Source organism: Aristolochia californica, unplaced genomic scaffold (assembly GCF_029961685.1).
Source record: "Aristolochia californica isolate CCGP_79_NKW_82.1479 unplaced genomic scaffold, dmAriCali1.0.hap1 SCAF_2, whole genome shotgun sequence".
Classification (NCBI taxonomy): Eukaryota; Viridiplantae; Streptophyta; class Magnoliopsida; order Piperales; family Aristolochiaceae; genus Aristolochia; species Aristolochia californica.
Genome location: NW_027181881.1, coordinates 802,016 through 823,000, shown reverse-complemented (window position 1 = coordinate 823,000; position 20,985 = coordinate 802,016). Strand labels below are relative to the sequence as shown.

At 40.1% G+C, this 20,985-nt stretch overlaps 4 protein-coding genes and 1 non-coding gene across 8 annotated transcripts; 3 read left to right on the top strand and 2 right to left on the bottom strand.

Annotated features, from left to right (window-relative positions):
* Positions 1-699: 699 nt before the first annotated feature.
* On the top strand, positions 700-7,483 carry LOC137955850 (uncharacterized). 3 transcript variants are annotated; one of them, XR_011113187.1, is made up of 8 exons: positions 700-1,017; positions 1,989-2,088; positions 2,233-2,328; positions 2,437-2,489; positions 2,820-2,868; positions 2,960-3,007; positions 3,106-3,258; positions 7,332-7,483. XR_011113187.1 is itself a non-coding variant. In XM_068803025.1 (7 exons), exons 1-7 carry the CDS (start codon positions 794-796, stop codon positions 3,193-3,195), a joined length of 660 nt encoding a protein of 219 aa, XP_068659126.1. In that variant the 5' UTR covers positions 700-793; the 3' UTR covers positions 3,196-3,686. The 3 variants fall into 3 exon arrangements, 1 of the variants encoding a protein (XP_068659126.1); XR_011113186.1 differs by lacking the exon at positions 7,332-7,483 and adding an exon at positions 3,367-3,686; XM_068803025.1 differs by lacking the exon at positions 7,332-7,483 and having other exon boundaries at positions 3,106-3,686.
* A 606-nt stretch (positions 7,484-8,089) lies between these two features.
* LOC137955577 (probable protein phosphatase 2C 2) lies at positions 8,090-10,853 on the bottom strand. The gene is made up of 4 exons (XM_068802584.1): positions 10,411-10,853; positions 9,304-9,501; positions 8,976-9,217; positions 8,090-8,869 (listed from the first exon to the last, which is right to left on the bottom strand). Exons 1-4 carry the CDS (start codon positions 10,567-10,569, stop codon positions 8,287-8,289), a joined length of 1,182 nt encoding a protein of 393 aa, XP_068658685.1. The 5' UTR covers positions 10,570-10,853; the 3' UTR covers positions 8,090-8,286.
* A 2,179-nt stretch (positions 10,854-13,032) lies between these two features.
* TRNAD-GUC (transfer RNA aspartic acid (anticodon GUC)) lies at positions 13,033-13,104 on the top strand. Its single transcript has one exon. It is a non-coding gene; the product is annotated as a tRNA-Asp (tRNA).
* Positions 13,105-13,304: 200 nt separating this feature from the next.
* LOC137956377 (protein NEN4-like) lies at positions 13,305-14,704 on the bottom strand. Its single transcript, XM_068803853.1, has 7 exons — positions 14,658-14,704; positions 14,239-14,561; positions 13,996-14,153; positions 13,852-13,898; positions 13,688-13,751; positions 13,435-13,611; positions 13,305-13,346 (listed from the first exon to the last, which is right to left on the bottom strand). The coding sequence occupies exons 1-7, from the start codon at positions 14,702-14,704 to the stop codon at positions 13,305-13,307; spliced, it is 858 nt and encodes a 285-aa protein (XP_068659954.1).
* A 717-nt stretch (positions 14,705-15,421) lies between these two features.
* Positions 15,422-20,026, top strand: LOC137956857 (uncharacterized). Of its 2 annotated transcripts, none has more exons than XM_068804507.1 (8): positions 15,422-15,756; positions 17,562-17,595; positions 17,754-17,981; positions 18,171-18,260; positions 19,349-19,414; positions 19,500-19,591; positions 19,681-19,728; positions 19,814-20,026. In XM_068804507.1, the coding sequence occupies exons 1-8, from the start codon at positions 15,422-15,424 to the stop codon at positions 19,929-19,931; spliced, it is 1,011 nt and encodes a 336-aa protein (XP_068660608.1). In that variant the 3' UTR covers positions 19,932-20,026. The 2 variants fall into 2 exon arrangements, with proteins under 2 accessions (XP_068660608.1, XP_068660609.1); XM_068804508.1 differs by lacking the exon at positions 15,422-15,756 and adding an exon at positions 15,958-16,382.
* Positions 20,027-20,985: the final 959 nt, after the last annotated feature.

The following is a 20,985-nucleotide window of genomic DNA, read 5'->3' as shown; positions in this document are numbered from 1 at the left end:
TTTGTGTAAAAGATTCCTAGCTTTCTGTTCATGGATGATTGCTTCATCATTAGTTGGTTCAACATTTTCTTCAATCACTCTCTTGTTCTGTTGAATCAAAATCTAAAACCCACCATCAGACAAAAATGAGTTCAACATATCATTGAAATAGGATAAGACGGGTAAAAGAGAAACAGGTTCCTACTGAAACTCATTTTTTTGTAAACAGGGTTTAGGGTTTTTCCTTCGAGCCGAAATTGCTCGCTAAAGAATACCCAATTTGAACAAATTTAAAATGTATTAATGACTAATTGTAAATAATCATAGTATTTTTATTTTTAAAAATAAAAAATAAAAAATAAAAAATAATTATAGTATAATATTTTCAAAATATATTAAAATATATAAAATATTTAAGATAAAATTTTATTTAAAAAAATCTACCATTTTAAAATGGAAAAATCTTCCAACTTTGATTATTGTTATTAAGAATTCTTAATCTATGTTATAGTAAGAGATAGAATCAGGACCGTCCATTCTTCGAAAGTTGACATTTGGCGTTAACAGAAAAAGTAAGACGAAATCGTGCCGTCCGTGTAATCGGACCCACGGAAATTTAAGGTTGAGATGGCCCTTGACGTCCGTGGATGGTAGAAAGTCGATTATTGCTTCGCCGACCGTGATGTCTTGTGTGGTCTGCGAGTCAGATCACTTGAGACAACTCGTCAGCTCCACTTCCTGCTTCTCTGCGAGCGAAGATTTTCGTCTCCGTTTCTTGGCTTGCACCCAGAAAGCCTCTCCCTCTCTCTCGGGGATGTCCTCAGCGGTGACATTATTCATCTCAGGACTACGGTCTCTTCCCCGTTTCAAACTGACCAGTAAAGGGGCCTTTCCGGCCACAATTTTCACTGGCAATGGTATTCGGAAGTCATCTCTAAGCCATCTCATGTTCAGGATTCCCTGTCGATTGGAGAGGAGAAATTCCTTCTTCACAAGCGTCAGACCCTTTTCCCCGGTCATGGAATGGCAAGACTGCACGTACTATCTCCTTGCCCATGAGCTATTTCTCCCAAAAAAATTCTCCGTTCATGGAGACGAGTAGATTTTTTCTTTTTGTTCTTTCGGTAACTTTCCAATTGTATCTTAGATTCCCATTTGCCTAATGCTAGAATTTTTGCTCAATGTTTTGACCTTCACAAAACGCGATAGGTTTGCTGATTACTTCATACTTTTCCCGTTTGAACTTGTTTTTTACTTTAGATTATCGCAATTGTGAGATTTTCTGAATATGAGACACCAACCAGAACTGAATATTGGATCCAGGTTCATCTCAAAACGACAAGCCAAGTCAGAGGCCTCTTTTCAACTAATAAGCTATTACTTTATCCATCTCGGACTATTCTAAATGACTTGATAGATACCCATCAAATCTCCCCGTGACTTCAATCTGTTAGTTGGATTCTTGCTCTCTTATTTAATCTGTTTATAGTACATCTTTTTTTTTCTTTTGTTTATTCACCTCTTCTAGTGCTAGTTTTAGATATAATGTAAGAAATCTCTTGAACGTTTTATGTAGTTTTCATATGTGGTACAATGTTTGCATGATAAATATCCTCCTTTATTTATGTATCTTTTTTGTATGTGTGTGTCAAGTGTTCCTCTTTCTTTCGGCTTCTTTGTCTTTGTTTTTCTGTGGTGGAATGGGATTGGTTTCTGGGTGTTCTAAGTCATGATAATTAGAATATAAATGCTAAAATAGCAAAGTCCCATAGAATGATTATCAACAGAGAACAGTTAAACTTTTTTGTTAGAAGGCAAATGTAATAAGGTGTATAATTGGTGATGCAAACCTACTTGATGTCACAAAATGATGGATTGAAATCTATCTTTTCAGCTAATGAGGATACAAAAAATTAAATCTGGTTGAGTCTCATATGTAACTGTAATCACCTTTACTTTCTCATGGATCAGTGAAGTTACTGCTTATAACTAGTCAAAGTTGAGTGCAGGGTTAAGTTAGAGGTTGATGTTCCCTGTTCTGTAGCCTATAATTATTACTCTGATCGGGAATCCATTCCCCGTTGGATGCTGTTCATAACATCTGTAAAGGTTCGTGTGAATACCCATTAAGCTTCTTTTATTAATGCTTATGTAAGATAGTCCTAGACGACATTAACAGTCAGTTGGACGAATTTCAGCTATCCTTTTCTAACTAATCTAGGGACAACTGGAACTTTGTTTCTTTGTTAACAGGTTTTAGAAGATAAACCAGACCTTTCACGTTGGTCAATGAAATATACAGCATTTGGCCAAGATCTTGAATTTGCTTGGCTAGCTCGAAATATGCAGGTGAAAATTATTACTATTTTTTGGTCATTTGATGGTCCTTTTTGTTTGGGTGTTTAAATTTATTTAGTCTTTTAAGCCCCTATTTGGTCCTTTTCTCTTATGTTGCAGCCTATTCCAAATCAAAAAATCCATTGGCGATCTCTAGAAGGTCTCCCTAACAAGTATGTCCATTTTACTGATTGATTCTCGACTGTTTGGCCTAAATGACCAAAGTAAAAACACAAAAGAGTATGGTATTTGCTGTTTTACCCCTTTATGAAAATGAGTAGTGTTAAGGGGCCTTCCATGAATGCAGCATCCTTTCAATGCTCCCTGCATGGAAGATCAAGCAACATAACTAAGATCTCTGCTCATCTAGTTAAAAATTTAGTAAGAATGTTTGTAACCTGATTTGACATTTTTTTGAAAATCTCATTTTTTTGAAGTATATACAACGTCTTTTATGCTTCGGTTATCTGTTATAGTTGAACTGACTCAACTGCCTTCTGCAGAGGTGCTGTAAGATTTTATCCAAAAGGTCCTTCATCATGTATAATAGATGTGAGAATCAATCAGTACTCAGTTGTTCGTTCTTCTTCTTGTCATTGCTTATAGCAAAGAGTCCCTAACAAGAGTGGATTTTCTGTTTCAGCTGACAGTTTCATATGAAATTCCTCAAATTTTAATTCCAGTTGGATCAGTAAGTTACCAGAAAGCTATACTACATTTGGAATAGGAGACACTTTACTATGCACTTATCTCCTAGCTTTCACTGGATTGACATATATTTTTGTTCAGGCTTTGAGACCCTTGCTTGAACGTTTGCTGATGATTGGCTTGAGGCAATTTGCGAACTATGCAGAAGGGTCTCAACAAAAACTCCCATAAAATTTGACTTATGTAACCAACTGTCTTTCTCGAAGATAACCATTTCTTTGTTACTATTTCTCGGTAAGTGTTTCTTTAGCTGTTCGATCATTATCTATCACTTGGAATGTCAAAAACCAGCCTAGATTTATTCAAAAATCTAAAGGATTCCTGATCTGGCTGTCCTACCAGTTGCAAGGAAATGTTTCTTCAGTTTGGTGAAACCTCTCAGAGCCTCTCTGTAGGTTTGGCATCACTGTGTAACATATATAAAGTTCAGAGACCTCGTTGATCAAGACAATTCAATGTTCTTTAAACTTCAAGCTTTTTCCTATATGTCCTTGAGGATCTCTGCTACATTTTTATCTAAAAGCTCATCAATTTAATACTAAAAGAAGCGGGATGTCACTGGAGTAGAGAACAGTAAGCTTCTAAATACATATCATGAACTGAGGAACATTTGGGCAAATCTACAACTTGGGTATTTGTCTCCATCTGTTCTGCACCAAGGAGTTGTTGGAGTTTCTTAGTTGCTTTTTCTCTTGTTGTTGCTTTTTAAGTTCTCATACTTCTTCCTAGGAGCATATGGGCATGTTTATAGATGCAATCAGACAACTTGAAACTATTTTCCTTATATAAATCTATGGATTCAATTGACTGTTCGATACTCTACCAGTTAGAAATGTGAATTGAACTACTAATCACAAACAATTATTCCAAATCCAGGATTATGCTTGATGTGCATGTCATTAACATTATGTTGAACTAAATCATGTATAAAAATTCCATTGACTATTGATGAAAAGAATTAAAAGTAGCCAACAATTTTATTCCTTATAGTTAATTTATCAATGTTGGTTACCATTTGACAGATGTAATACCAACATAAGTTCGATATTGAATATCGACTAAGTCGGGGGAGGGAAAGTAAGGTGAAAGTGAATTACAGGGTGGTCTATTTTAGAAAGTGCATGGAAAGAACAGGGAGAGGAGAAATGAGCGTAAGCTGAGCAATGCTAGGAAGATAGGAGAAAGTGAATTTGTTATTGGAAGAGAGGAATATCACTTTGGCTGGTTTTACATAAGAATGAGCGAAAATGAATACGGTAGGTAATTCAGTTTTTACCCTAACATTCTTGTAAACATTGAGGATTAGAGTGGAGAGGCAGTAATCAATTGAATGAGAGTAATTTACTAAATTAAGCTATTATTTGTTAATTTTGCAATATATGCCAACGGGTAGGACTAGAATGATGGCTGTTGCCGCGAAGACAACGAACATGAGTGCCATGCAGTACCTGTCTATGGATGCCACTGAAAACTGCTCATCACCGGAAACCACCTTTCACTCTCATGGCCGTCGATCATCTGGTCATGACCCTGCAGAGGAAGCCATGGCTCTTGCTGGCATCTCTTCAAACTGATTCTTTCTTCTCCATCCCCTAAACAGACACTCGAATCCGTCACCGCGATTGTTCCCAAGCGCGCATGCTCCCCGAACCGGACCTCCTCCACCAACCACTTCTGCGTCTTCCGCCAGACGTGTTTCGGTTCTCTCTCGCTTCACTAGCTAGCTCGACATAGACATCTCGCAATTTCAATCCCTTTGTACCAATTTACCCTCTCTACCACCCTCTGTCCGCTTCTACAATATGCTTCTCGAATCTTGTCTCAAACAAAATAGAACCGATTTGGTGTCCTTCCTGTGCATAGACATGATTCGTTCTAGAACCTCCCCGGATACTTATACTCAACATTTTGATGTCTTCCCTTTGTGAGTTTGGCTGCTTCGATAACGCCGGCAATTTGGTCGAGAAAATGCATTTGAAGGCCTGCAAACAGATTGATTTCAGTTTTGGGGTTCTAGCTCATGGGTACTGTAAATGTGGGAATAGTACCAAAGCGCTGGAGGTTATGGATCAGATGGGAGCATTTCCGTGTTCATCCAACCATGTGATATAGAGGAAGCTGAGAAGCTGGTAGAGAAGATGAAAAGTGAAGAAATCTTTTCAAACGTCCTCACTTTTAATTCTAGGATTTCAGCACTTTGCAAGTCTGGAAAGGTCTTACAAGCTGTTGGGTGGGTGGAGACCGGTGATGCGGTGGAGTTGCCAAAACCAAATCTTGTTAGTTGTTACGTATGATGCGATGCTGGATGGGTTCTGTAAAAGGGGCGTGTTGGAGGTAGCTGAGAAACTGGTCAAGTCAATGAAAAAGGTTGGTTCCTTTGATACGTTAGAAACTTACAATGTATGTTTGTCTGGTTTAGTGAGGAATAGGAAATTCTTAGAAGCTTGATCAGTATTAGATGAGATGGTTGAAAATGGGGGTACAACCTTATAGTTATTCATATAACATTGTAAGTGATGGTCTCTGCAAAGAGGGGTTGGTTTTAGATACAAAGATCTCTGATGACTCTCAGGACAAGCAATGGAGTTCCCCCAGATGTGGTCACATACTATTTCATTCATGGGTTTCGCAGTAAGGGAGAAATCTTTGAAACAAACAGAATTCTTGAGGAGATGAATCAAAAAGGATGGAAATTTGGTAAAGCAATTGAAATTGTGGATGAGATGTGGATACACGGAAGTGCCGCCTTGGAGGCCTTGATAATGCATTCCATGGGTTCGTAGACAGTTCCAATAGCAGGAATAAGTGTTTTCCAGATTTAGTCTCCTAATTCATAATAATTAATGGGTTGGATGGGAGATTAGATGAAGCTAAGAAGAAATTTCTTGAGATGATGTCAAAGAACATTGTTCCTGATTCAGTATTGTATGACATTTTTCTATACATCTTTGGCAAGCACGGGAAACTGTCCTAAACATTCCATGTTCTGCGAGACATGGAGAAAAATTGTGGACCTGGCAGTAAAAGTTATAATTCCTTGATCCAGGGTTTGGCAAGAAAAAACTAGACAGATAAGTTAAATAATCTCTTAAAGAAATGCAATAAAAGGAAATTATTCCAGATGTTTTTATTTATGGTAGTCTGATTGAGGGAAAGTAAGAGAGGCTGCTACACTCTTACAGGAGATGTTACAGAGGGAGCAAATTCCTCAAGTTTCCTCTTTTAGTTTGCTGTAAAGGGGTTTCTGCAAGGATGACGTATTTTGGATCAGAGCAAGACGTATTTGAGATCTCTCTCACCATTTTTGGGACAAAAGAGATGAGCTTATGAGCATGGGAGAGCTTCTGAAAGCCATTTAATATGGCTATGGGGAGAGTGGTTGGAGTTGAGGGGTTCATGTACAAACATTTGATTGAGGAGTTATGCAAGAAAGATCTGTTAGAAAAGGCTATCAAGATACTCAATGAAATGATTAGTAAAGCTTACACATTTGATCCTGCAACATCTATGATATGCTTTCTAGGGTTATGATAGAATCATGGCCACTAGTCATGACAACTTGAACTGAAAACATTCTGACCCACCTGAGCTGAGACCACTAGAAAATGGCATTCAAAGAGGAGAGTTACATTGAGAAGGAAATAAGACAGGAAACTGAAGGATCATGTTCCTGAACATGATTGGCAGGCTATATTACGGGTTTAGATCTCCACATCTTTTATTGCTTACTCGAATGATTTGTCAGTGATTTTGTTAACCCTTCATAGTTGGTTCTCCCTCTTTTATTTTTCTTTTTTTCCTGTGAAAGTGAGGTGGTTCTCTTTTTCACGTATGGAAAACAGCTTATCACTGACGAGGCATGTCTTCTTATTTATTCCCAATTAGCACACATTTGCTTTTCAGCAATTTTGTTGCTACATGTGCATATACAGAGATGATGGGAGAGGAATAGCAATGAGAGTTCTGAAGAGAGTGCAGAAAGCTTGGGTGAAAGAAGCATCGATGAGTGGGGCATTTTCTTGTAGTGTTTCATCTTAAGATTCACAAAGGACACCACATAGACAGGCCTCTGTTTTGAGCTGTAAATACTGCAGTCTAGTATCATACTTCAGGTGGTTACTTTTTCCATTTGTTTTAGTGATGATTTAATCTATTAGCTAGCTGGGGAAATATGTAACAAGTATTGATGATCATATTATGTGCAGCATAATAATGGTGGTGGTGACTCCATGTTATACTGCAAATACTATTTTTCCTGTTATTAAAGAGATTCTGAAGCATCTTATTTATTTTTTATGATGCAACAGGAGGTCAGGAAGCTTTGTGAATTACCCTTGATGTTAACCGTTCTGGGCCTCGCAATGCTACAAACGTATCCTCCTCTTCTTTCCTATCTCTTGTTTTTCAACTGTTGCATGCTCATGTTAATAAAATGGGAGCTTTATTTGAGCTTTACTTGGTTGGGACAAAATCACAAAGATGTGAGCGTAGAGCCACTGATGTTCTTCATAAGAGTTTGGATAGAGAAGCTCATTTTTAGTGGGTTTCAATAATTTCCTCAATAATTTCCTTAAGCTTTGGACTGATGCAGTCAAAAGTCTGAGTAGGGTGTCCTTATCATGTCTGTTGTTTGTTGAACTGGAGACACGCAAGGAGTCGATTTGCTTTCAGTAAGTAGATCGCAACGCCTCACCTAACTGCTGACCACAAAACACAGCTGTTACGAAAAGTCTGCAGAAGATTGATTTTAATCAGATGCTTCGCGTCATCTTCCTATTCGTACTTGGATTGCTTTCCACATCTCCTGTAGAAGGACGCAAATGTGGAAAACGAAGGCTCCTCGATTTTTCAGCCCAACTCCAGAGTCTACGAAATTAGAGCAAAAGATTTATTGGAGACGGAGAAAGAAGAATGGGTTCCATCATACACAAAACCAGTTTATATACAGATAACATGTGAGAATCAACGCCCCAAATGGAAGACAAATTCGCCAGATTATTATGGGAGGCTTTTCTCCTCCTCCTCGCATAAATTTGTGTATGTATAACCGCACTAAAAACAGGCGTACGCATCCCATCCCTTCTCACGGTTCATAAAACGAAGAAGAAAACGAAAACAAAACTGCTGGCCGCTTTTTCAACTTCTCCCCTCTTCCCCCCCTGAAGCAGCCTTAAAAACAGATATCAGGAATTCCTACTCTAGATACTAGAGTACTGTGTCAAATAGTGAGTGACGCAGTTATATACAAGAGGAGATGACCACCTAACGGCTCTCATCTTCCAGGCAGCTTTTCAGGCTACACAGTGCATCCGCCGACAGGCTGCAATACCTCAATCTCGGGACTTCTCGCCGCTCCGACGCCACCACCACTTCCCGATCCCGATCAGCAGCTGCAAAGCACACGACTATGACGGTAAGGTTGTCAAAGGTATTCAGCCTCAAGCCTTCCATTACTAGTTCCCTCGCACACCGCTCCGGATCATCGTGCCTGCGGAGTGCGCGGCGCACAACGCTCACAGCATGTTGGCTAGACATCACATCCCATATCCCATCACACCCAATAATGAGGAACTCATCGTCTTCAGTAAGAACTACTTGTCGGAATTCAGGATCCGCAATAAGAGGAGAAGCTGAACCCCTGGGAAGTTTCATGTCCCAATCACCAAGGGCTCGCGTCACAGATAGCACACCATTCAGGTACCCATCATCCACAAACCCACCACATTCTTCTATACGTCTACGCTCCGAGGCATAGATGGGCTTGTGGTCTTGGGACATCTCAACTGCCTCGCCTTTGCGGCAGAGAACTGCTCGGCAATCTCCTGCATTGGCCACCACAAGAACCCTGCAGCAAACATCATCAACCCCGTCAATTAAATGGAAGCCAAATAAGAATAGAAACCACCAACAGGGTTAGGAAAATAGTAGAAACGAGGTACTGATAAACCAACCTTCCAAATACCATAGCAGTCAGAGCTGTTGTCCCTGATGAACTGCTGATAGTACAGTCATCTGCCAATGCAAGGTCAGCAAGAAGAAATGCCTTCCTGACTGAGTTCTCTAGCTCTTCCAAGAAACTCTCATCTGCTTCTGCTTGAAATGCTCGAGGAAAATCAGAGTCCTCAAAAAAGAATCTCATAGCATTTTTTCTCATGTACGAGGCTGCATCAGGGCCTCCATGGCCATCAAAGATCTGTAAAAGAGGGCAGAGCTCGCTCAATAACAGAAATTAGAATTACAATAGGCCTGCTGCAGACAAGTCAAACAATGCTCACTAACCCCATAAAATGAACTCGGCACAGGACAATGTAACAAAGACCCCAAGTGGGAGGAAAGATCATCAATCCTTATGTGTTCATCTTCCATGAATCTCCGTGGTCCGATATCAGCAAAGCTCCCAGAGCGAATGCATGGCACAAACTGAAGCAACGAAGATTCCAAGGGTTTGTTAGCACTAGTTTCTGGGGCCACCAACTCCTGAAGAAATAGAAAAAAAATTACAGGTCAGAAAGGCGAAGTGCACATGATAAAACATATTTTCATTAATTGCACCTTCAAGTCAGAAATAAATCCATCTGCAAACAATTTCCACTACGGCATCGGTCAAAGTTATCAAGAACAAGAAGAAGAATTTACATTTGAAAGTCAAAACAACTGAAGACTATTTTTGCACGGAATGAATACAATACCGGAACCTGAAATTAGTCTTCCTTTAAGAGGCAATAAGTAGCAACTTTAACATCTAAAATAAACAAGGGTAAAACTTAAAGAATAGCCCCATAGAGTTCTATCTATTAACCCGCAGAAGGTGCAAATTCGATTTTCCAGTTCTTTGACAGCACGAGTTCCCTAAATCAAAGAAAGATTTTCCTATCTATCAATAATCAAAGATAGATCAATACCCTTTATCCAGCCTAAGTAGAGCTTTCCGGTGTCCAAACCCCAAATCACGAGAGTCTCAACCTAGATGAATAACTACAGTCTCCGCTGAGACAACCAGATCTCACACCGTTCAGAAATAGAGAAAAAAAAAACAAATTGGTATATATTTCATCAACTAAAAGCAAGAAGACCAATTGTTTGCCCTGCTAGAGTTCCACACCGTAAGGCAAAGATCCATCACGCCAGACACTAGAAGCCCAATACAACATCCGATACAAACAATCAGTTTCGGCTATTCTTTTCTCGAACCGTAACATCTCCAACAAAAACCTATCATCAACATGCATCCAGAACAACCACTTGTCGTAATCCAGCTAGCAGCCAGATACAAAAATAATCCTCCACAAATCAGAGACGCAAGAACACCTACCTCAACCAGTAAACAAACATCCGAGCACCAAAACTGAACCAATACCCCATAAATCAAATAAAAAAGGTACTCACCACTTCAGAAGGCGAGATCTCCACTGAAACCGAATCGGACGCGCGAATTTCCACGATTTCCTCAATTTTCTGCGCGTCGTTCTTCTTCGACAAGTTGCACCGATATTGAACATCCAACACCACCATGCTCTGATGACAAACTTCCGCTCCAGCCACCATCTGTCACACCTCGAAATCAAAGATCATCACCAACACAAGCCACCGACTATGGAATCGATTCCAATCTTCTCCTCTCCGCAAAAAGATTTTCCTCGTTCTCTTTTCCTTCCAAGATAGCGATTAGGGTTTTCTCTCTTCAACCTTCTAAAGCACCAAAAAGTCTTTTACAGGCGTGGGATCTTTGGGTCGTCTTTCAATCGACTGTCCTCGGGGAGCAAGTGAACATGGAAAAAGTAGTGGACGCAGGATATTTATACCCGCGAGCTTTGGGAAACCGGCGGCGACGGGTGAACCCAATCAGAGCAAATGGCAGCTGTGCGTCTGGGTGGCTTTTGGTAATACTGCGAGACCATTTCCTTGGTCGCGATGATGGGGCTTAGGAGCCGACACGTTGCAGTTACCTGGCCTCTCGCATATTAAAAGCGAGAAAAAAACCCTGGGTTCGCTAGTAAGTTAATTGGACCGAACCTAAAAAGAATGGGGCTTCCCAACCCCATGAACGTGTTTTTTGGATTTAGATTTTGGTTTAAGGTTGGAGGTCGGGTTCAGATTTTATGAAACCCATCCATTCGACACGTACCCAACCACATAAACGGCGAAACCGAACCGAAATTAAGAAGAAGCGTGTAATTGTAATTTTAAAAAACGAATGAGGGTAGTTATGGAATTGTATCTGTTCGCCGACGGAATAATCGAGAGGATTATTTGTGTTCACATTAGGCGACGTCACCTCTCCCACGATGACTCATGAAGGGGAGCCTTTTTTATGCTTTTACTAGATGGACCTCCGTAAGTTATCATATTTACCAAATTGGGTCTACCAAATTTCACCTTAATTTTAATTGAATGATCATTTCATTTCAACAGCGTTCATGGGAGAACGAAATTTATCGTAATTTTTTAAATAAAAAATAAAATAAAATTACGTATTAAATATCGTGTGAGAAATCTCGGGTCAGGCGAAAAATCAAAGTCAACCCATATTTTAAAAACAGGAAACGGGACAGCGTTGGGGGTGGGTGTCCGTTACGTGTTCCTTTGAACTTGAAATTAAAACTCTTTATTTTGGAAGACTCGCGTGGCTACTTTGTATTATGTGCTGGATCCTGGGGTGGGGGCCCCTCCTGGGGGTAAAAGGACAGTCGCATGCGTGTGACATTTGAACGTGCATTATGTGAACCACTTTCTACGTACCATGTGAAGTCCAAGTTGGAACAATAATGCGCATGCTTATTTCATTTATGGCTAGGGATATTTTTATTTTTTGATAATAACGAATCCATAATGTACTAGACTCTTATTAGACTCACTGAGTTCCAATTTAATTCGCCCAATCTAACTCGGAAGTTTTGGAGTCATTGGTCAAAGCAGAAAATTATGGCTAGAACGAAACCCGCGTCGACGCGAAAAAGAAGATAATAGAAAGGGGAATCGAATCATGAAACCAAAACGTATCGTCTCACTATCATATGCGGATCCACGATCCGATAACCTGTCACTTGCTCTGCCATTGAAACGTCAGCACCCACCCAGTTTGAAACCAAGATGACTCCGTTTGACTGGCAGTCCTCTCTCTCGTCTTTCCTGATTCGTGGCCGGAGACGAAAGGAAGCGAAACGGAACTGGAATTGCTTTAAATGTAGGTTATCGGATAAGATAGATAAAGGGGGTTAAACTTTGGGTGGTTATTGTTAATTTTATTCTTGTGGCTCTCTTTGTTGTTGACATATCCCTATGGGCATAACGTGGTGCTAATTACTTTCAAGTTATCACAAACCTTTGGATTTGAGGTTAAAATATTAGGTTGGGGAGAAAGAAAAAAATCTGAAGCTTTGTTGGTGGGATTCTAGGATGGCTTCGTTCCGAAATGTCGACTCAAAATCAAAATAGACTTGAAGATGTCACTGGGGAAGAAATCGGTGTAAGTTTTAGAGGGTGTTGCACAAAGAGCTGTTGCAGGACATTGGAACTCACTTCTGGTGGTTCAGCTTGAATCGTTGGAGGTGCATGAAGTGCGAGTTTCCGTCAAAGATGGCGTTGAAGAGAGGGCGTGATGAACAAAAAAACATTAAAATAAGACAATCGATCTGTTATGATATCATAAAAGAAATTAAATTGAACTACATCTTTATATTAATTAAGTGTGATATTTATGTGTAATTTAAAATAGAAAATATAAATACAATCATCAAAGATCTTATCTTCTAAACTAAACGGAAAAAATCGATATACTGTGAAATTATGAAAATAATATGAACCCCTACTAAAATTTATTATTTAGACCTATATCTATTTTTAAATTTTGTTACAATATATATGACTTTTTCACAAGTAAAAATTAGAGTTAATTTATTTTACTTAATGGTAGGTATGAGATATGTAGGTAATTTTAATTAAAAAAAAGGTGGTATATGAATAATTTATCCTTTTTTATTTCTTTAAATTAATAACTAAAACCAACAAGTCGTTGTAGTATGGTGGTAAGTATTCCCGCCTGTCACGCGGGTGACCCGGGTTCGATCCCCGGCAACGGCGATCTTTATTTTTATTTTTTTGTTACCCGTTTGGTGGTTCTATGACTAAACCCGCCACCATAATTGCAAAATTTGAGCTTTGAAGAGTGGTTGTCAGATTAGTTCAGCAGTAGAAAGCTCTTACGAAGAATCAATCAAATGGAGATATTCACAAAAACAAATAAAATGAGAAAGAATAGATAATTTTATTTCTGCTTAATGTCATTGACAAATGACCAAGCTCGATCTTCCTCTTTCTTTCATCTGTTTCAGCAGAAATTTCATTCACAATTAGACAATTAAATAGTAGCTTCTCAGCAGCAGAAAACAACGTAGAGAGGGAATTACTAACCTTTCTTAGCTTCGGTTTCGCGTAAGGAGCAACTCTTTGGCAATCTGGGAAAGACGTAGAGAGAGATTTTCTGGTACTGTCTTCCTGGCATAATGTGCCGTTTGCTTTGCTTCTTGTTACGATGCCTGAAGAGCCTGATGCTCTGCAAGCCAGCAGATGGTCCGGGAGGCTCGATTCCTGATCATCAATAGAAATCGTATTACCTCGTAACGAGATTTATCAGAGACCATTCTGATCAAGATGGAGTACTTACCAGCAGCAGTACTGTTGCACAATGCTTAATGACCTCCAAATTCATCCGCACGTCATCCAGGCTCCTGCAACTCAGCTTCCACGAGTCTTAGAGCCGGAGATTCAGAAGAGACTGCGACAAAGATAAATAAACCAGACGTACAGGTTTGTGTAATCCTATCCTACCTGTGTTTTTGTCGCCCAAGGTCGAAGTAGGCTGCTAGAGTAGCCATCTGGAACAGAGACAGATCGAGTTGCTTTAATCAAATCATTGTTCGCAGTAATTTTAATCTGTTTCTGCTCTATCTTTCGTCAGGTTTCTTGGCTTACCTTGAGATCCCCAGCTCTTCTGCCAAACCTCCGGTTGAGGATATTCAGCGAATCAATCATTCCGACAGGCTCCGGAGGAGAACGACCAATGTCAGCAAAAGCTTCTCTGATGCGCGCGGAGTCGAATCTCTGAATGTTATGCCCCGCCCATACTCTCCCTACCCAGAAAAATGCAGACGCAGATAAGTTATGTGTACAGAGATCATTAACAGAGGGGAAGATGGGTAACTATCATCGTTATACCATTAAGAATGGAGAAGATTCTATCTGCAACTTCTTCGAAAGTGGGTGCAGAAGCAACTGCGTCAGCGGTGATCCCCTCACATCTGGGGGACGAAAGAGGAACCGCCGAGATGTCTCCCGGCCTTATAAGGGTCGCAAAACTGTCTACCTCGACGAGCTTCCGCGGGCACACCAGTATCGCCCCGAATTCCAAAACCCAGAACCTCCTTTCTCCGCTGCTTCTAGCTGGCACCGTCGTCTCAATGTCAAAGAACACGATCTCCATTTCTGAACCCCAACTCTGCGTTTCCAGCCCCTTCGATTGTGAATTAATTGAACTGCTCCTACGGACTCATTATAAGCGCGGATGAAGAAGGAAGAAGGAAAGAAGAACCTGTGCAGGAAGTTTGTTTGTCTTGTGATTCAAGTCAGTGGATTACAAGGTAGGGGCGCGTTTGTGTAGGTAGGGAGCATAAGCCAACCCCATCGCCATGAAAGAAAGCAAACAGTCGTTTAAGGTAAGAATAACCCTTGAAATGGATAACCAAGTCTAATTAATTTCTCATTTTTTAAAGCTTTACGAGGTGTGGTTGAGAGGAAAAATGCTTTTGATTCTTTGTTGCTTGTTGGGACTCGGGAGAGGGAAGGCAAGCATGTTGATGAAGCAAGATGAAAGGCAACAAGTTGGAAAACCAGTAAAAAGTTCATCGGCCAGCCTACGAAGAGCCTTAGCTCGAACGCCAAAATATTAAAATTAAAATTTTCTATGGAATTCGCTTACCCTTAACCAAACTTTAAAGAGGCAATCAAAAAGGAGTCAGAGACCTCAAAATAGGAATTTTAGAGACAAACACTTGATAAAATATACATTAAACTAATTTCTTCATAGAAGTCAGCCATTAGCTCGAGTGAAAGTTGAGCTTTTACAATAAAATGAATTGGAGTTTCTTGAATTAACACATATTAGCTCAATTCAGCTGCAGGTTTACACACAAAAATCAGAGAATATTACTGCAAATCTCTTTTTCAAAAGAGAAAGCCGAGTTATCTCTCTAGTTCACACTCTTCTCCTTCACATAGTACTACCTTACAGTCAAAACTACCAGCTCTCTGATGGTCGAGTGTCACTAACCCGATATAGAACACAAAAGTGCTGTTGGTGCACTGCATTGTCTCTCATTTCGTTCCTTCTTGTTCCGTCCCCATGGCAATGGTGATCCACTGGTATGATCTGCTCTGCTTTGCAATCGTCGCAGGCGCCATTTTGGGCTCCTTGTGGGTGCTAAGGGGACGAGAAGGCCCCGGAATGCGCCGAGCAGGAACCAAGTGCGAGAGCTTTCTAATGGCCCTGCTGGACGGAGAACCAACAGGGGAGGAGGCCGGTCTGGTATCAGACCGTCAGTTGTGGATGTGTTGCTGGAGATGGATGGACCCTCTGTGGCTGCTGGGACTTCGCGGCGTCGCCGGCGTCGTCATGGCTGTTCTCCTCGGTTGCGAAATCAGCCGATACGATTCGACGATATTCGTTTACTACACCGAGTAAGCTGTTACGGAGTTGGATTCTGTCTATATAGCAACCGTAAATTCTTCCAACTGATTAATTTGATACGATTAGATTTAATGGACGGTCAAGATCAGTGAAATAAATTAATTTTGTCCGTTCTCCATTGAAATGTGTATGAACGTCATTGGTTCTCAAAATTTCCAGTTTTTGGGATCCTTTTGACTAACTGCAGGAGGTTCGACTCGTCGACCTGCCAGAGTTGATATTGAATTCGGCAGTTGGGAGGCTCGCACGACCTTTACTGCGTTGCCCACCTGTTCGATCTCTGTTTCATTGAGGAAGAAGGGGGTAATTGGGGTATCAAGGGGAGTAGTGGCGTCAAAATGGCGACGGATGATGAACTGGGATTACAGTATTGGCTACGATGGCAAGTGCCTGTGTGTGCTCTGATCTTCGTCATCCCCGCGATCATAGCTGTCGTTTTCGTGTTCAGGGAAAAGAGAGCTCCTTTGAGCTCTGTCGACCTTTGGATGCCCTGCTGGAGACGGCTCCATCCCCTATGGCTTCTCGGCTACAGGGCCATCGTCTTTTTTCTCATGTCATTCATTCTTCTTCGGATGGTGGTGGACCGTGGAATTTTCGAATTCTACTTCTACACTCAGTAAGGACTTTTTTAGTGGTTTCTTTGGAATCGATAATTTCTGCTTGATTTTGCTTCTCTCATGGTTTTAGGTTTTAATATGGGAAAGATTGTAGGAAGTTCTGTTGGGTTGTGTCCCGCTCTTCTCTAAGGAGAGGGTTTCTTGATTGATTTACTTTTGTGGGTGACATCCAGTGGTAGAATTCAGCTCATTTAAGCCGAAGTGGGAGGAGTCATCCTTGTCGTGTCGTCTCTGTAAGATCAGATTTTTTCATGAACATTACTTGAACCTTAAAATGGAAGTAGTATTTCAATCTAACAAATGAATGACCAATGTTCCTTGTGAAAGTTACCAAACGTCTACGTGCGTGTGATGATGTAGTTGCATTCCAAAGCTGAGCTCTGTGTTAAGTTTCTGGTTCACTGCCATTAGACAAAAAGTAGAAGTCACTCCACATTATATTTACAGGGTGACATTCTCATTTCCTCATCATAAGATGTGCCTCTTTTGAACCCAGAAATTGATTTTGCGCAATACCTTACATAGCCTGCTCACCATGTTCTATTCTCCAGAGAAATATGTTCACTGACGTATAGAGATTGACAAGAATTGCGGTTCATCTTTATAGTGGAAATTCTGCTCACAATAAAATCTATAAAGAAGCCTAATTGACTCTCCCTAAATGTCTGAGAGGTGTCTATCGTTTTGCACTTCACAGATAATACACTGCAGTCCATCTTTTGATTAATTGATTTACCGGCATTACATTTTTCTTCTTTTTATTTATATTTTAAATAGAACTTCTTTTTCTACATTTTTTGTCTTGCTCTCAAGGGTTTCTTGATGTCCCCTATGATGATGAGTGTTTCCTTCACTCTGTTCAGTTTTGAGGATTGTACCGTTCACCATAGTGCTATGGCATTGGTACCAATGAGACTGGACTGCCACCATCAGGCATGGTCATCAGTTCATTATTTACCCAGTGGGACATTTTTTTACATGATTCAAGTGACACATTTACATTTGACTTGCAGCAAGTAATGATTTAGTTAATGTCTGAGACCTTCTAGGTTCTGTAATTGGGTTGAAACAATCTGTGAAGTAGGATATGAAATTTCATTCAAATCAAAAGTTTATTGATGTCAATTTCTGCTCCTCTAACATTGACCATATTGCCTTGTTTAATATCTGATTTACAGGTGGACCTTTGCATTAGTCATATTCTATTTTGCGGTAAATCCTCTCTCATTCATTTCATGGGAGTTAAGATTGATGAATTTCATGTCTGTGTTCTCACACTTAATTAGTTTGTTCAGATTGTTTCTTAAGCTACTGATGAATTAATTTTTAAACCAACATTTGATATTAATTTGTTTTGTTCCTCCGTGTAGCTTGGCACTGTGATTTCTGCTCATGGATGCTGGATGTTTTCAAAGAATCATATTGATAAGGAGGAAGAGGGTCCATTTCTCAACTCAGATTTGGAAGACTGTACATCAAGCATACCTCTCACAAGAAATAAAATTAATGGAAATATTGAACTTCCAAGTCATGGCGAGCAAAATGAAAACAAAAGAGTTGCTGGGTTTTGGGGATATCTGTTGCAAATATTATATCAGGTTAGTTGATGTAAACAAACTGGAGCAAATTTTCAGACAAACAGTATGGAGTATGATCCTCTTCTGATCATTTAAGAAATCTTTTTTCTTTTTCCCTTTTCTCAGTCTTTTCTTGGGTGAAATATCCCCTGTTCCTTTCCTCCAGATTGTAACATTAAAAGATGTACTTTTATTTGAGACTTTTAACAGACTTGTGCAGGTGCTGTGGTGCTAACAGATATAGTTTTCTGGTGTGTCATAGTTCCATTTCTGACAAATGACCATTTCAAGTTGAATTTGGTGAGTGTTGTTTCTGGAATTTCTGGAATCGTTTGGGTTCTAATGTATCATCTGTGCATTTACTTACTTGTCTGAAAGTATATTTATCTGTTCAAATAGCCTTTGTCTCAGAGACTGCATTGTGGCATCTCTTATTGTGAAGAATCGGGTTCAAATTTTGTGAATGTCTGGGTATCTTGGCGGTATCCATTATTAAGAAAAAGGAAAGAACCACCTTCACTTTGTCAAATCTTTGAGTTAAAAAATGTTAAATCATTGGACTGTACCTTATTGCATGAAAGCTCCAATTTTCCAGACCTTGTGAAGATGAAGATATTGCTTCCACCCTTGTCATTGTTTCGATTTACTGGCTGTCTGAACTCTCCAGCAGCATCTAACGTTATTGGATTGCTAAGTGTAGATTACCTGTGTGCATGCTGTATATAAAATATAACTTGTTTATTTTGCTGCTTAGAGAAAGAAAAGAGAAAAGAGAATATCTCGAAAGAAAAAATAATAAAAGAAAGAAAGAAAGGAAAGAGAAACTCATTGTTATTTATTGAAGTAACTGATTTTTTGAAATAAATAGTTCATTATAGTGGTGGTTAAAGTGTCATCACCTACTTCATTGCAAGATCAAATAAAATGGTAATCTAGTTAGTGGACTATATGAAACTGGGTTGGGCATCTTATGGCTAGAATTCTAATTGGTTAGAAAAATAGTGCATTTTTTTAGAGGTTGTACAGTCTAGGATATCTAGGAGAGCTGGTATTTAATTGACTTTGAGCTGCCTCAACCAACTTCATTTGTAAGAATAGGCATGGACTAATTGAATCTGTTTCAATCAGGTCAAGTTAACCTGACAGAAATGTTCAAACTGCTATTTTTAACAGTAATTCATTCTGGAGAGTTGCATAAAATTTTAGCTGGTTTTAAGTGAGTGGGCAGTCTTAATAGTACACTTGGCATCATCAGAGAAGTAATACAGTAATTTTCTATGATTACAGCCCAAAATAACTTCTTTTCATCATATCAATCATCTTCTTGATTGTCCATTTTGGTTTCTGTTATTATGCTCTCTCTTATTGTGCTAGCATTTTCTTGGCAGTTGATGGGTTGCATGCATTCTCTCAACGCGGTGTTTCTTGTTCTAGACACTGCTGTCAACAGTCTGGTGAGTATCATATCCTCAATAACAGCATGTGCATTTTGTGCATTCATAGTTGACACTAACGTTCGATATGTTTTTATTGTTTAAGCCATTTCCATTTTTCCGTTTGGCATATTTTGTGCTCTGGAGCAGCATCTATGTAATTTTTCAATGGATTCTTCATGCATGTGGTTTCACATGGTAAGTATTCGGGGTTAGCTACTTCTGTGTTGGTTCTTCATTGTGGTTCTAAGTTCCTTGATGCTGCATTGTATCTGTCTTCTCAATAGGTGGCCATACCCTTTTCTTGAGCTTGCAACACCTTGGGCACCTGCATGGTAATTAAACTACACACTTCCGCATTTCGTTTTGGCCAATTCCTGGTTTTATAAATCTAATCTTGTACATCCATCTTCCTTCCAGGTATCTCTGCTTGGCTCTTATTCACATCCCCTGCTATGGTTTCTACAGTCTAATTGTAAAAGCAAAGCACTCCTTCTTCCCAAAATTGTTCCCAAATGCGCATATCCAGTCTTGTTAGTATGTAGCTTATATGTTTCCTATGACAGAAAAAGCTAGCTGATCCCTTTATGCACCTTCAATTTACACATTAATATACAGCAGTTTTTCGTTTTCTTTCTGTAGAGTTTAGTAGCTAAAAGTAACATAAACTTTTGATGTGCATTATTGGAACAAACTGAAGATTTTGTTGATTGGGAGAGCCAATTACTTACGGGAAGGCCATTGAGTGAGTATCTGATCCGATTCGATACCTCGTTCGGACGTGGCAGAGAGAACCACGGACCAAATGGCTCCCACAAACTTCGCGCGGACTCCTCGATGAGAGTCGACGCGGAGCGCGTACGCAACACGACGAAGCGGTAGGGCGTTACTCTGGGAAAACGGTTCTTCGTCGTCTCTCCCCACGAAAACCCGTTTGATTGGCGACGTGTCATTAATCCGCTCTAGACACGTTTTATGCAGTTAGGGTTAACCGTTCACCGCAGCTTCGACGGTTTTTTTGCCCCCTATAAGAGAAGCATCCGGAGGATCTCAAAAGGCAGATCTTGTATTTTTGTTCTCGGTTGGAAGTTGAGGATTAGTCTCTCTGTGAAGATCGGTAAAGAGGTATCTGTTCATGCAAGGGTTGTCGACGATGCTCGTGGCTTACACGCGCCTACGGTTTGAGTTGTATCATTTTTGCGTGTAGTGATTCTGAGATCTATCTCCGTCCTCCTCTCGCCAAATTCCTGCTTTATTTCTTGGGTAAGAACTCGGAGGAACTCTCCCGTTTGAGAACTCTTTGTTTCTTTTCACATCTTTTCATTCGTCTGGAAGAAGACGAAGGCCGGAATTGGATGCAGAGGGGAGGGCTTCGGTCATAGAGATCACTCACGCAAAAATGATGTAAAGCGCCGAGGGGTTATGTGAGCCACGGGCATCTTCATCGACCCTTGCACGATGCAGAAGAAAGAGAATGCTTGAAAGGTGGAGCGGACGGACGGAAGCCTCGGAATGCGCGACGAGACTGGCAGGTGAGAATCTTCGGTTGACTTTGAATACTGCACAACTTTTGTTCCGCCAAAACAATTAAC